The sequence below is a fragment of the Suillus bovinus genome (genome assembly GCF_016758785.1).
Source record: "Suillus bovinus strain UH-Sbo-P2 chromosome Unknown EDB93scaffold_128, whole genome shotgun sequence".
Classification (NCBI taxonomy): Eukaryota; Fungi; Basidiomycota; class Agaricomycetes; order Boletales; family Suillaceae; genus Suillus; species Suillus bovinus.
The window spans coordinates 44,206-59,217 of record NW_024542184.1 but is presented as its reverse complement, the minus strand read 5'-3'; the positions used below and the strand labels follow the sequence as shown (position 1 = coordinate 59,217).

Below are 15,012 nucleotides of genomic sequence, written 5' to 3'. Positions count from 1 at the left end.
TCGTCGAGTCACGAACACGATTCATTCATTTTCCTTCTCCATCATGGCCTGGATGTATGAAAATGCATCTCAGATTAAGAGTTATCAGCTATCCCAGCCGCTTCACGCCTCGCGGTCACTTCGGTGCTCAGGCAGAAAAACTCCGCAGACGCGAGGATCAGCTGTCTGGGCACTTGCATTGATTATCGTTCTATTTCAACATCTAGTGTGTTGGTTGTCAGACGATCTGGTGCAAGCGTGGGTGGATAGCTAATTTGCTCCGGTAGTGATACAACAAGGTTTGACCTAGACCTTTCAAATATATGTCGAAACACTATATGTTAAATAAGTACCACGGCGGCCAAATGTCTCCTCCCTGCAGAACACTTGGCAAGCATTTCCCGATAGCTACACAGTACTGCTAGTTGATACATGTACACGCTCCTGGAAGACAATCGAATTCATGCTAGCTTCCGCGTCAGAGTTAGCCACAAGCTTGGCGTTATATTCTCGAACGCTAAGGACAAGGCGTGGTCCCAGCACAAACATCTGCACGGCAAATAGAATTTGAAAGGCACCGACGATTATCTGATGTCCAATAGAATTTGAATTCTACAGAAATCATGAGCAATGGTTACAAGCAGATATTAGCCAAAAGTTGGCGCACTGAGAAGTCTGGAGAGAGATTCGCAAGCTGGAGGCAAGAGACACCAACGAAGCTGGAATGTGTGGAACTTTAGCAGGAAAAGATAACTATATTCACATTACAAACTCACATTGTGAAATAAAGCACGTGGGATTTTATCAACACTCTGAAACAGTCCCCGATGGTCGATCCTGTCGATGGGCCGAGTCGTCGCAGGTCACGGAAGTATTTCACAGTAATCCAGACCGAAAGACACAGTGCGAGGACTTCCCAAACAGTGTTGAGAATCCAAGTCATTGCGCCCAGAAGTTCGGCATACCCCTCAGATGATATATAATTGCACATATATGTGCCAGAAATTATCCACTCCTCTGGTGTTCGTCCAATGAGCTGTGCTCTTGGACTCGATGAGTTAAGCTTACCCCATCCAAAATTATCGAGTGATATTATTGCAATCACCACGCAGGCGATGTTAACAATCAGAAAGAAAACAACAAGGAAGATGAGCATCATTCTGCATCCCTGATACATGGCATACAACCGAGCAATCATGATGACTTGCATCGTATGTCAGTCGAGTCAATATCACTGAGGCATTGCAGTTGGGTGACTCACCGCACAACATGGTAGTTACGACAATATTTGTCCCATCTGTTGCATAGCTCATGATGTTGCCTAGAACACTCAATTAGTGATCACCCTCGTACTAGTGTCAAACACTCCAACTTACACCTATTAATCCATTGCGGTGAGCCAAGTTCAATGTTCAGAATTTCACTCACCCCTACATATAAGCGAGTTCATTGAATATGAGTGAGACGGTTGCATAATACTCACTGCATCTGTCTGCGAGACAAATGTCGCAGATACTGTGTGCCGTCTGTCAGACGAATCGAACACAGGCACATGAGACATACCAAGAACACGAAGACTAATTGTCCCAGATGGGGTATTAGCACCGTGCCAAGTTGTGTTGTTGGCCTCGAGACATACACAGAATATGGTATTCCCATATAGCGTATCTAGAACATTTTGGGGTCAGAACAACCACCGACCACGCTACTAGTAGCTAGACTCGTAACCAGTCTAACTAGTAGCACAACGTGAGGTACGAACAAGTAGATACATCAGTGTCATAAGAGACCAGGGTTGTTTCTGTCGCGAATTCAGTATATTCTCCTGTTTTTCTTTTCATATGGGACTCTTGTCACTCACCCAGATCAATTCAATCTATGACACCTTTCTTAGCGAGTTTGCTACTGGACCAATATCATTGACCTACCTCTTGTCCGAGTGTGAGTACTGGAAACATTATAAGAATACCAGCGGTTTTCGAAGACTGTCCCACTCACCACAATCATATACGACCACGACACCGGCAGCAACTGTGAAACAGCAAGTCAATGTTAGATCAAGAGATCTTGATACGACAAACCTGTCCAATAGCTGATATAAATGTTAAACCTAATTACCGGCCACCAACTAGGATCATCTGAAACTATGGTCATATTTGAGGACGAGTGTGAGCGAGCGGGAAATGTTGGTGGTGTGATATAATGATAGCGTTCGTGCTAGATATACTACTGCACAGCGCTTGTATAGCCAAGTCCGCATGATGGAGATAGATGTTTGATCCCATCTCAAGATCTCGAGACCCTAGACCATTTCAAGTTACAGCTGAGTAACAGTCGCTACTTGCTGCTGCCAACTCCGGTATCGCACCCGGACTCTACTTGTAATATGATATAACATCCTGGAGCTTCCAGTTTGTTGGTCTCCGTCTCTTTCAAGGCCCACCTTTCATTAAGTATTGACTGTGTAGCGTTTGCACTTCAGCGCAAGACATGGTTCGGTTCAAGGTAAAAAAAAAACTCCTTGTTTTCAACGGAATATGATAGCATGCTCATATAATCAAGCAAGAATCGCTGGCTCCTTGTCGAATTCATCGACACGTCTATGGTGGATGCCTCCACTGAAAAAGAGTCTTCAAGCACACAATCTCTGGACGGGAGGTTGATCTACAACGCTCTCCGCGACAGCGTCGTGACAAACTTTGGCGACACCGGATGGGGAGCAGTAGGGATGTCGTTGAATGGTGCGTGTGTCCTTCATAATTCTTCAACTTTCCATCTTATCTCACATAAATGGCTGTAGTCAAGTATTTTTCACCGCTCACGAACCTTTGTATTATCCGTGTCGCACGAGATCAACATCGAATTGCATGGGGTGCAGTCACGCTTCTCACTAGCATCCACGATGTCAGGGTCATTCCGCGTGTTATTCATGTCTCAGGTAGGCTTGCATTTTTGTGGGTCGGTTCCATCCTCTAAACCAAAGTGTTGGCATTGCAAACACCGTGTAGGCACCGTCAAACATACGCAACTCTCAGCAATCGCATACAACCAAGAAGTCATTGCGCAGTTTCGCATTAGACTCAAAAATGCTGGTAAGCATGGTGGATATAGGTGTGGGCGGATTGCTCAATTTCTGTGTTTTTATCTTGACATGCAGCACTACATCATGATTCATACGACGACTATCTCGCGCAAAGCACTCGTGCAATCGAAGCTTTGCATGACTGACACAGTCTGAGGGCATCATAATCCTTGTGAATCCGAGGAGCTCTTCACCTCTCTCACTTCGGTGGTGCGTTTTGAGTCTACATCCTGAGGTTACTCCACACGACCCCCTTTGCTGCACGAAACCGAACTAGCGTCAGGGGTTAGTATGATACATTTTTCGTGCGGCCCTGGCTCGAGAGAGCACGCATACTAGGAATTGCGTAGGAGTAATGCAGGAATAAAAGCAAAGAAACGGAGGAGTAGGACAGGAATTTTGACATGGTGTGTACATTTAACATCGACTTGCGCTTCCAAAGACAATATCTTACACTTCAACACCATCCATACTCCTACACCCTCCTCCGCCACATTCAACCACTGTCTTTCTAATTCTCTTTCTCTTTGGTCTCATGCCTGTACCCAGTCGACAATACCGTCTACCAGTTTCTTTACATCATCACTAGTGTGTCCTGCGTACAAACATACTCTTACTCAGGAACTGTGGGCTATGTGATTGCTTTTGTAAACGGGCGGCAAGAAACGGAATGTGGAGGATGCGTGAGGAGACTTGAAGGCATTTTATGTGCCGGGGAGGAAAGTATAGATCACAGGGTGTGTTCCGTACGATCCTGTGATCATCCGGACGCGTGGATAGCCAGGGAAGCAGAGTAGTTCGGTTGGAGCTGACTGTAGGTGCCCAACTTGACAGGCTTTATTGCGAAATCTAACGTGGCATCTATTCTAGGTCATCAACAAAACAACACGTAGCGTATATGATCATATATGGTTTTGTGAAGCTTATATCAGCACGCACGTCTGTTTATCATATTATATGGCCTTGCAGCGATCTTGTATGAGTGTAGCAGACAGGTGAATTTCTTATAATCTCCAGCCAGTATTGCAGAGACTTGTATGGATGCGGGCAGACTGGTGGTTACTTGCATGGCCGGCAGCAGGCTGATGGTTACCTGTATGATAATTAAAAGACTTTCGTGAGTTTACATTCATTACTGCCGCAAGGCCAAGTATATTCGTCGACTCTCGCTTGAAATTCAGTGTCGTACACGACAATCAGTTGCTAGAGCTCTGCATACCCTTCGTACTCATCCATAGCATCGTCTTCACCATCCTCCGGTCCGACCTCGTCATTAGCTTCCTCAAGACCGTCCCCTTGTTCTTCATCTTCTTCGTCGGTCGCCTCTTCTTCCTCATCAAGGCCCCCATACCCATACTCATCCATCTTGGACTCGATATCATCTTCGTCTTCATCACCAGTAGCTTGATTTTGTGCGGTAGTACTAGCAGACCCGGCACTGAGCTGTGCCCCCTGATTGATGCCACTTTCCAAGTCTTCAAAGTCTTCCTCGCTATCGTCTCGAGTGATTTCATCTAGAGGGTCGCAGTCCTCCAAGAAAACTGCAGTCGACTCGCGAGTAGACTTGTGGCCAACCCCACCACCACGAAACCTCATCATCATGTCTCTGTCGACGAATCTGAATCACAAAGGTCAGTGACAGTCGCTGACAGATGTCAGGAGTACAAAAATAGCATACATATTAACATAGAAAAATTTCCAGTCTTTGTCTTTGTCGTGTAGCGGACGAGCAATTGAGGGCGGCAGTAATAGACTAGTGTGACCATGGGCAAATGCAGGTATCAAGTGGATGCCTCGAATAATCTGCTGTGGATCGAGAAAGCCAAATGCTCCTGGTACATCAGCGGGGATGAACCCAAGCCTATGAAGACGCTTTGCCTTCCATCCAGACCGATAATTATTAGGATCACGACCGAACCACCGAACCCACAAGAAATCCATCTGCCGTGGTTCAAACGAGGGTGCATCCCCACCTCTATGGATGACATTTGCATGAAACACGCCCAGGATACGTGCATACCAGTATGGATGTGTGTCATCGTCTTCGTGTCCGAGAACCATGACATCTGCATGTGTGCGGGGATTAAGAGAATCTTGAGAGCGACACAGATCATATGTCGTATAATTGACACGAATGACCTTGTGCTGGAATATGTGGTCATTAACGAACAGGACTTGGGAACGCTCGGCTGAAGAGAACTTTGTCTTGTCACCATCGTATTCACGACCAAGTATGCAAGAAAGGAGGTGATCTTTCAGCTGAGGAAGGAAGTCCTTTAGGAATTATGATCATGAGCACTGCTAACTCAAAGAAACTCACAGCTTACATCTAACACAGGATCGTTTGCATGTTTGATGAGCCATCGGGGGAGATTCAAGTGGTATCTCGTGCCATTGGAGATGTGGTAGTGTGACATTGGGTCTGAGTAAGCCAAAGGCTCTGATGCTTCGAAGGGCATGTGAAAGGGGGCATCTTCACCTGCTGTCGTTGTATGACCAGGTTTACGGACTGTTGTAGACTTGCCTTTCTCCGATTTTGAATTGTTGTGCTCTGCCCGAGCCATTTTGAATAGAATCTGTTCACGACGTTCCTGTTTTGCAATTCCAGATGTGAACTTTGCTTTGCTGACTTGCGGATAGAATCGTTTGACGCGACAATGTTCAAGCTCGCCTTGGAATATATTGATTCAGTGCCAAAATAAACAAAATCGCTTCTAGAGCACACCGGTTGAGTGGTAAAGTTGTCCGTTGTTCCAAACTGACGAATAGCATCTACATAGTCACTGAGGGCATGGAGCTTGTATGTCTCAAAGTTGAAGCGTTGGATCTTTGGCCCATCTGTACCTTGCCTTGAAGTCAGTGCTGCAGACTGTGAAGGCCCTTGTTTTGCTGCCTGTCGAGCCTTTTGGCGTCCACGAGCAGCCTCCTCGCTCGGTAGATCTTGTGTCTCAAACTCTTCCTCAGTCTCCTTGACAAAGTGCCTGAGAAACCTTCCAAGACGTGTCGTGGATGTGTCGAGAAAGCCAAGTGTCGTGTCAGTATGCATTTGCAGTTTCGCAAGGCCTTGCCATGTTGCGAGTTCGAATAGCAGATCTAGCAAAGGTTCATTCCACCGAGATGGAAGCAGCAACTCAAAAACGGGTATAGCACACTGTTTTGTTGATGTTAGCTCACAGTAACTCCACATTGCACAACGGTCACCTGCAGCAAGTCTTCAAAGTCCCTCGCTGCGAGATGCTTCATACCTGAGGCATTGTTGCTGAATCGACGTATTGTACCCCATCCAAACGTTGGTACTTGTTGATACCTGTAAATTCAGTCTTAATATGAGGATGGTGTGAGATAGAAAATAAGCAAACCGTTCATTTAAATCCTGAATTGTATCGTTCCCATATGAGTACAAAATCCGAAGAAGATGGGTGAAGATGGCCTTCCAGACTCCGAGCTCGAACTCATGGAGTAGGTCAGGTACGAAAAGTGAATAAAAATTGAATCCAAATTGAGCAAGTCGAGTCGAAAATGCACTCTATTAATCTGTTACTGGTGATCATAATGCAATTATGTGAGAATGACAAACCGCAGTCGCAATAAGAGATTCTGGGCCAAGTAGATGTTTGACAAAAATACTAGTAATGTTGGTACCCTTCACGTACAGCCAGTTACGAACCCTCTTGATTGTTGATCGTAGGCCATGACTATCTTGACGTGCATCTCGATCACGACGGCACCTATCAGCGTGAGTGCCAAGAGCCCACCTCAGGCAGTAGTTTTCGGAGGTAAAAGGTAGCCTCTTAGGCCGGGTTTCTATGTTATGGGAACCTGGCCTGAGAGGCCCAGGATTCGCCAATCTAATTTTAGGGCTGTTCTAAAAATAAAATCATGACTCGTTGCCCTCCCCCACCACTTCGTTGCCCTCCCACTGGGTTGCTCGCGTGCCTCACATGCACCTAGGATGCCACCTCGTTGCCCTCCCCACCACATACTTACATGAAAATGTCCCGTATTATTACCTTAATTTAGAAATAAAAATATCCAACTCGCGTTCTACCTTCATTTTTATGGCTCCCCAGCCCTCAAATACACGTGCTGCCCAGCTCACAACATCTGGATTAGGCGCCCAATTCGTCAGTCCACGGAAACCCAGAAACAAACTCAAGACCCAGACGTTAGTCGAGCTGCCCGGGCAGAAAGCAAAGCAAGATAAACTACAAGCCAAGTTAGCAGCCCTCCTCGCAGGAAAATCAACTTCAAGTTCTGAACCAACCACTACTTCCACCTCACCTGATATCGAGAACACTCCCGCCGATGCTTACGAGGATTCCTTCATCGAAAACGAAGTTTTTCCACTTATCCAACCTGACGAATCTGTTCCGCCACTAAACACCTCTGAATGTATTAAAAGTCATCGAATTCTACCTGATGTCGCCGCCGCACGCTTATACGATACCTGGAAAACACTGATACCCACACTCGTTGATGTTCAACTCGGGTATACTCAGAGGACCGTCGGCAAGATTCTCGAGCGACCTTCAACGGTCTTGTCTGCATGTCGCTCCCAGAAATGTGCACAAAGGTGCACGACCTTGATTGGACTATTCTTCGATAGTAAGTCCCTAGCTATTGAATGCTTCAATTCATTAATGATTTCCAAGGTTTCACCTCCCTCGACGTCTTGAGCTGCAGATGCGCTACTGCAGCTCAAGTCCTGATTCTGCACGGTTTGTTCCCCACTTCACCCTCCCAGCCGCGTATGGCAGTGTCTACGGACTTGCTCGCGTTCTATCGCGCGCTTTTCGAGCGCTCCTGTGATGCTGTAAATGCACTCGCATCTGCCCTTCACACGCATTACGTCCGTAGAGGTTTTCGTATGACCAATGGCAAAGTAAGTGAATCTATGTTGAGTTCCTTCGATTCTTACAAAACTTAGGGCGAATTCATTCAAGAGCCTTTCCGGCGAAGTCTTGGTCAAGCCATTCTTTGGTTTGACGTCTTACAGGTGGAGCTTGAATCCCAGCTTGAACGCGCTGTTCAAGCAAGCCGAGACCTCGTAGAGGCCTCTCGAGAACCTCCAGAGCATCCCGCACCATTTATTCCCACTGTAGACGTGATTCCACGCGAGCGCTGTGCCGCGATCCTTCTTCAGCGTTGCCCTGCCTGTTTTGGAGGAGTCGTCTTTGGCAGGAAGCTGGAAGAAGGCGGTGATATTCATGTCGCTACTGATGGGAACTTCCATCATCGACATCGGTGTTCAGCAGGCGATTCACCTCACTTCTATGATCCCTCCTACTTCTTACCGAAAGCTCAGGTCGACGCCATTGGTCGACACATTGATCGCACTCGCAAGTCTGCTCCAAAGCCACATGCACCACTTGTACCTCATGAGGCTATCGACCTGTGCGAGAATTCGTACGAGGCCGCCGATGGGAAGAAGCAGAAAGCAGCCATGGACAGCTTCGACGACACGGGAGTCATGGCATTGATATGTCGACACGACATTCCCCTCTTCTTTGCAAACATTGACACCCCAGGTGAGCAGCAAAAATATGCTGTCGCCCTAATCGATCACCTCTTTGCTTTAATACCTGGAGGCGCAACAGTCGTTACTCTGTATGATGTGGGATGTGTTCTTGCACGATCTTTAAGTCAGGTGAGTCATTTCTGTAATTCTTCGAACCTCATTGCTGATCCCTTCAAGTACGACATACTTGCCGAAACTGTAACGAAGCGCTTGCGATTCGCAACCACCGCAATGCATGCCTATGGGCATGAATGGTCGTGCCAACTTATTTATAACCCACAAATATGCGAAGGTCTTGGCCTTTCAGATGGAGAAGGCACTGAGAGACTATGGTCGAGGTTTATCCGCTTGATAGGTATCCAGCGCTCTTCGTCAGTAAGTGCCCTCAATTTTTGTATCATTTCTACTGATATTTGAGTTACTATAGAGACAACGTCGGTTATGGCTACTTGACCGACAAGCTGCTGCTATCGGTCTTGAGATGCGCGCTGACCTTGGGGACTGGATCCGGCGTCGACTTAAACGAGGGATTGATGAGCAAGGGACAGCTGCACAGGCCACGCTGAGTGAGTGCGATGCGACAATTGAAGATCTGCGACATCAATGGGCTCTGCAACGACAGTCACAGTTGTCTATCCGTGCTCGTCCGTTCAATTTACTTCGTCAGCCTGACCATCTCTAACTCTATTCTATAGATGCCCCTGCTTGGCTCAAGAAAGAGCTGGACACTGTGTTTGCCCTCCAAGGTGACCTTGATGCCTCAGAGAAGGCACTTCAAGCCACGAGCGAGGTGATATCGAAGGGAAATGCGTCCCAATGCACGCGTGACGCGATCGAGAGCCTCGAACGAAGTCACCAGCGCCTCATGGACAAGGTGGATGTGTTATATGCTTCCCTCAACGTTCATGACAGGTTCCCTGAGCTAGAAGGAATCAACATTGAATTCGTTCGCACACTTCTCTTAGCACGGGACCTGAAGATTAACATCCGGAAGTGCGCAATTGGGAGCTTCTTCGAGTGGGACAAACTCGATCGTGCTGTCGGCGGCACACAACAAGCATTAGGTAGGTGGATAGACTCGCTTGGTGACGTGTGTTCACACTTTGCAGGGACCAAACTTCACCAGCAAACCCGAAAGGCCATATCAAAGCGACAACCAGCCTTACTGGCCGCACTATGCAAATTCAATGGATACTGCGAACAACTTGAAGAACTATACGAACCAGATTGCAGTATCCCTCTTCCGACCCCTCTCCCTACCAAGCTGAATGAACTCCGTAATGATCAAACATTGATGGAGGACATTTGGATTACACCTTCAGTGGGCGACGTTCCTCGTTGGCTGGATGATCAGGATGTCCGTGATGGGATACGCGCTATGTTAAAGCGTGATAGATGCATCGAGGAGCAGAGACAGCTTGGGCTAGAAGCTGACAACCTTTGCAGGTGGTTTGGCGATGAACTCGCTGCAATAGAACTCGCTCTACAGTTGCCTGGAAGTGTGTACCTTCCTTTATGTCACCTTTGATACATGCACTAATTCCTTCACAGATATCAGATTTTCCATCTTACTGCATCAGCGGCGGGAGCATCTCCGACATCTTCAAATTTGCTGGTCCAACCCACTTGCGTCACCATTACAATTTGAATCTCGCGCAAGACATGCTGAATCATTGGCGATGCGGATCTCAGGTGCCTCCCAAGAATGTGCACTTCACTGGGTTCCATTGATATCATGCACCACTTCCATGGAGGAGGAAGAGGGCGCAGAGGATCCGGAGGTTACCACTACGTTTTTCGATGATCCTCCACCTGAACACCTTGCCCTCGATGACATCATAAACGTTGACACTCTTGACAGTGAAGATGAAGAGGACATCGATATCCCAGCTGACCCTCGTGCTCTCATCACCTGGCACACTCCCAAGGTAAGTCATCTTTCCTTACCAGGCGTCCATGCATTCATAGTTTATCTAGCGAGTCATCATTGACGCAGTACCGCTGATGAATGAGACTACCGTTATTATCCCTGGAATCCTCAGAACTTTGGTATGTCCCGCCCGCGATGCATTCCCACAGCAAATTTTCGAACCAAAGGACATCAAGATCCTCGCATCGCCTACTGCACTACTGAACGATAGCCTCATCAACGGTTGTGCAGTGTTGCTTTATTTAGACTATTTACAGGCTTCTCCCGCTGTCCAACAATACACGATTTTGTCCACACACGACCTCCCCCGCATTCGGTACAATGCATCAGACGACATGCTTTGGCGCAACATATCACGGACTAAATATTGGGCCAAGGATGTATGGATCATACCAATTCATAGGCCCTCGGGTGTCGGTCATTGGGTCTTGTGTATTGTGCACCTCCAGAGCAAGGAGCTTCATCTCTTTGATAGCTTCGCTGAGCAACGACCTTGGAAGAGTGAAGTCAAAGTGAGTACTGACATAGTACCTCTTTCATTAGACTTAATGCATCTAGGACGTCATGAAATTGATTGTTCGGCTTTTCAACATCGCTCGGCAACATCAATGTGTGTTCAAAGTCGACGTTGACTTCTACGGTTGGGTTGCGCGACCGCTGATAGTAAGTATGTTATACATTAAACGTACACTTATCCTAATTTTCTATCGGAAGACCGCGGTTCAGACTAATGGCTATGACTGTGGCATATGGGTGCTTGCAATGATCACAGCAACTTTGCATGGATGCCATTGTACGGGTTTGAAAGAAGACCATATGTCTGCATTTCGTCACTACCTTCATACACTTGTCGTATTAATGTGTAAATAAATATATGGATCAAGTCCATTTAACATCTTCTCAACCTCAGTGTGATAGAAATAAATCCTGCGTGCACGCCATTGCAAGAGACATTGGGCCATCTTGATGTGTCTATCACAGTCCCTTGCGTCAGAGATATAGTCTTGCAATATGTACCACTCTCCCAGCAGCACGCCAATAGCATGTTTCAACTCTGTACAAAGATCTGGCCCTCCTGCATTGTACTTCCGTGCACGTTGTTGTAGCTGCTCCTTCTCTAAGTGTGAGTTACGGCCGTGCATGACCTGCACAAGGTTTTCTGTGAATCGAACCTCTGCTGGAGTGTCGGATGGAGGAGGCATAGCATAGGGGGGATTATTGTCCCACTGTGGGAGCTCCGATTCATCGAGGTTGTCAGCACTTTGGGAAGCGCAATGAAATAGATCACTGTCCGGAAGGGAGGTGTTTGCTAGATTGATGAGAACTCGAGGCAGGGGTGGAAGCCGGGATGATGCTAGGGGTGGCTTTGACGAGCCTTTGCGACTGTGTGCTTTGGCATAGTTTTGAGAACGTCGAAGTCGACGAGTAGCTTTCCCCCTGCCAATGACAATGTGAGGGTTAAGAATGCCATGTGCAGTGTGGTGTAAACATACCTCTCAGACTGTGCATAGTTCGCCTTTTGTCTGTGCAATGCAGCTGTTTTTTCTGCCAACGTTAGATATTTGGCTTTTTGACCCATAATGACAGTAGAGAGATGCAAAGGCTGAATGAACACATGCACACAATTAGCTACTTATTCTACGGACGGACCTCCTTCACTCAAACATTGGGAAATTTTGGTACCAATCGAACCGGCAAAAAACGAAGAATTTAAAAACCACTATCCGCAAAGTCTACGCGAAGACTAGCGTGGTTGGGATATGTTTTTCATTGGTCTTGAACTGTATCTGAATGCCTATTGGCTAATCAAGCCGCATGTGCTAAACTCCCCATTTCGTCAAGGTTCGAATTTGACTTATGTACCTAGCGGATCCATCGAGATCCATCGAGATCCATCAGCGCTCTTGTAAGAAATCGAAAACATCACAGGTGAGTTAGTCCATTTATTTTCTTGACTGTGTCTACTAGGAGCAATTGACGATATCTGGCCGTTCCTGTCCCTACACATTCACCCTCCCTCTACCCAACTACTGTCCACCATCTGACCCTTGCCGTGATGCACCAGCCAGCGCCTCTAGCGCCTCCCACCTGAGTTGGAGGATCCGAAACTTCTATCCCTTTCTGGGTCTCGTATCCAGGCCCTCAGGCTGCCATTTAATGGATCCGCGATGGACCATCCACTGGTATACATCCCTCTGCTGGTCTCACATATCCTTGCTCACTCGTCTATTTTCCCAGTCTGCACGATCATCATGCTGCGTCCCCCCGTTCATAAAACAGAACAAAAAAAATTTGAAGCGAGTCAAGAGACACGCCGACATCATTACGCAAAGTAAGTTTGAATTTTATTTATTGTCTTTCACAGACGGCAGTTCAACTGACGTACAAAGACACAGAGACGGTATATTGAGTAGGCGACGAGGGCTTCGCCTCACAAAGCCATCGCAGGAGGTACAGGAGATTCAAAGAGCACTCGCTGTAGCCTTAGGCTACGATGAAGATCTATCTGAGCCAGAGACGAGTGATGACGAGAATGACGCACTGTATGTCATTTTTTTAATTATTTTATAAATAGCGAAATATAATTTAAATATCTACAGATCAATAGATCTCCCATCGTGCCTGCTCGCTTTCAAAAGCATCAAGGACGAGATGTTGATGCTAATTGGAGAACCCTGCGCATTTACAGAGAGTCTCCTCCTTCAGTACGTCAAAAGCTTGCCAGATGAAGTGCATGGCAAGGGCGACACCTCAATCATTCAAAATGCAAAAACAGAGGTCGAACACTTACTCCGCCGTGCAACTCGAGTGCAGGATCAAATCATGATTTTCTGTGGAGTCTCGACAGAATCTCGCGCTACTGAATCAGTCTCCCGGTTCTTAAGCACTACACTCGCTTATATAGATGATGTCCAGTATTTTTTGGACATTGAAGGACTCACTGAGTTGACGGTTGCTCACTCAATGGGTGAGCTGATGTACCAGAAGAGGATCCGTATCTAAGGCTTATATTCATGCATTTCGTCTCGATACATTCTCCTTTCCACTCGTTTTGGTCAACACAGGGCTTTTTTCAACTTCTGAATTGTTTTTCAGAAACGTCCAGCAAGCACTATGCATATGCCACCCTTTTTGGCAAGTTGAATGCGATTGTAGGTATCTTCCACTTCTTATCAGATGAGCCTTTTCAACCTTTGAGCGTACTCCACTAATTCTCACAATTTTTCCCCCAGCAACCATGTCGTCGGTGACCGAACCATTTTTCATCGAGCGTGTCTTCACCTTGTCTTCAGCTCCAGTCGTCTTTGTCAATCGCGCACTCTCCACGGCAAGCCCAGAGTTCACCATAATCAATCACAACCATCCAGAATTCGAGAATGCTGTGAGATCGAGGGCGGACGACTCTGTCCTTCACGTCTACAAGGCTGTTTTCTATAACATTCCAGGTGAGTCAATCAACACGTGTATCCTTCTCGCTAAACTGTTATAATATTCCAGTACAGGTCAAACCCTCTCAAAGCATGTTCTATGTCACCCGCGGGTCTCACATTGGTGTCGTGGCAGGCTGGTGAGCACAGTTTCATTCCAGGCGCTTGTCGTATTTGATCATTTTTACACTAGGGAGAATGCACTCAATTGCGTTCTTGGTGTCGCTGGTGCTGTTTACCATGAGGTTGAGTCTATTGCTATTGGGGAGGAAAAAGTCAGGATTGCCATCGATGAAGGACGAATTAAGATGGTGGAACCCTGGGCCTTCGATGAGTAAAGTAGTTATCATATGTATTTCCCAATGAAACCAGCCTGCATACATATTTGCGGCAACCTCGTGTCAAACCTCCTGCGCCCTCAGGTGCTCCAGCGCCTCCTTGGAGGATCCCTCATCATTTAGCAATTTCCATGGTCTCTCGAGCCTCTTGAGCCTTCCTGGAGGAGTGTACTCGTGTTATGCCACACAGGTACGCAGTGAATCGCCGTCGATCTTCTATCCTAGTGATGTTCTGTCAGTGAATCCCTATGGAATGCGAGCTGCTACTCTCCCAGAAATATGAAAGGCACGAAAGCATCGCATGCACTTTTTCACACCTGTTTCCTCCCGCTCGTATTGCCGTCAGTAGGATCAACGTTGCCCTCGAGACTTGCTAGTATTTGCTTAGACGAAGGTGAATTCATCTTGAACTGGACCATTTATCACTGACTCATTTTAAACGCGGACTAGCCTTGTGTTAGTCTATCACCCATCATATATATCTTGCGTCTTTTGCTCCTCTCCCAAGTAAGTTTGCATGTTCATAATCTGCCATAGTCAGTCTGACTGTGTTTCTAATGTAGAAATGAATGAAGAATATCTGCCAGAAAATTTGGCGCACTCCTCAACGCCCTCTTTCACAGCTTTAGAACCTCACTCTGAGCAAATCGGAGGAGGGCGTCAAAAATCGCCCCCCCCTGTCCAAACCCCCACCAAACTTCGCACTCGCATAAGACCCACCTCACGCGACGGTGGTC

The 15,012-nt window shown here is 46.9% G+C and overlaps 4 protein-coding genes across 4 annotated transcripts; 3 read left to right on the top strand and 1 right to left on the bottom strand.

Moving 5' to 3' along the window:
* Positions 1 to 2,469: 2,469 nt before the first annotated feature.
* EDB93DRAFT_1108922 (uncharacterized protein) lies at positions 2,470 to 3,207 on the top strand (the record flags this gene model as incomplete). Its single annotated transcript, XM_041447905.1, has 5 exons — positions 2,470 to 2,484; positions 2,546 to 2,720; positions 2,780 to 2,917; positions 2,988 to 3,071; positions 3,137 to 3,207. The coding sequence occupies 5 exons, from the start codon at positions 2,470 to 2,472 to the stop codon at positions 3,205 to 3,207; spliced, it is 483 nt and encodes a 160-aa protein (XP_041301447.1).
* A 3,912-nt stretch (positions 3,208 to 7,119) lies between these two features.
* EDB93DRAFT_1095873 (uncharacterized protein) lies at positions 7,120 to 11,379 on the top strand (the record flags this gene model as incomplete). The annotated part of the gene is made up of 11 exons (XM_041446741.1): positions 7,120 to 7,666; positions 7,765 to 7,943; positions 7,989 to 8,708; positions 8,757 to 8,954; positions 9,007 to 9,223; positions 9,275 to 9,643; positions 9,689 to 10,082; positions 10,138 to 10,511; positions 10,561 to 11,021; positions 11,068 to 11,172; positions 11,236 to 11,379. 11 exons carry the CDS (start codon positions 7,120 to 7,122, stop codon positions 11,377 to 11,379), a joined length of 3,708 nt encoding a protein of 1,235 aa, XP_041301446.1.
* A 239-nt stretch (positions 11,380 to 11,618) lies between these two features.
* EDB93DRAFT_1050652 (uncharacterized protein) lies at positions 11,619 to 11,792 on the bottom strand (the record flags this gene model as incomplete). The annotated part of the gene is made up of 1 exon (XM_041444675.1): positions 11,619 to 11,792. A coding segment is annotated over one exon (174 nt), but the record flags the coding sequence as incomplete, so codon positions are not given.
* An 885-nt stretch (positions 11,793 to 12,677) lies between these two features.
* EDB93DRAFT_1256578 (uncharacterized protein) lies at positions 12,678 to 14,275 on the top strand (the record flags this gene model as incomplete). The annotated part of the gene is made up of 7 exons (XM_041453967.1): positions 12,678 to 12,841; positions 12,906 to 13,052; positions 13,110 to 13,477; positions 13,606 to 13,665; positions 13,743 to 13,955; positions 14,008 to 14,077; positions 14,131 to 14,275. 7 exons carry the CDS (start codon positions 12,678 to 12,680, stop codon positions 14,273 to 14,275), a joined length of 1,167 nt encoding a protein of 388 aa, XP_041301444.1.
* Positions 14,276 to 15,012: the final 737 nt, after the last annotated feature.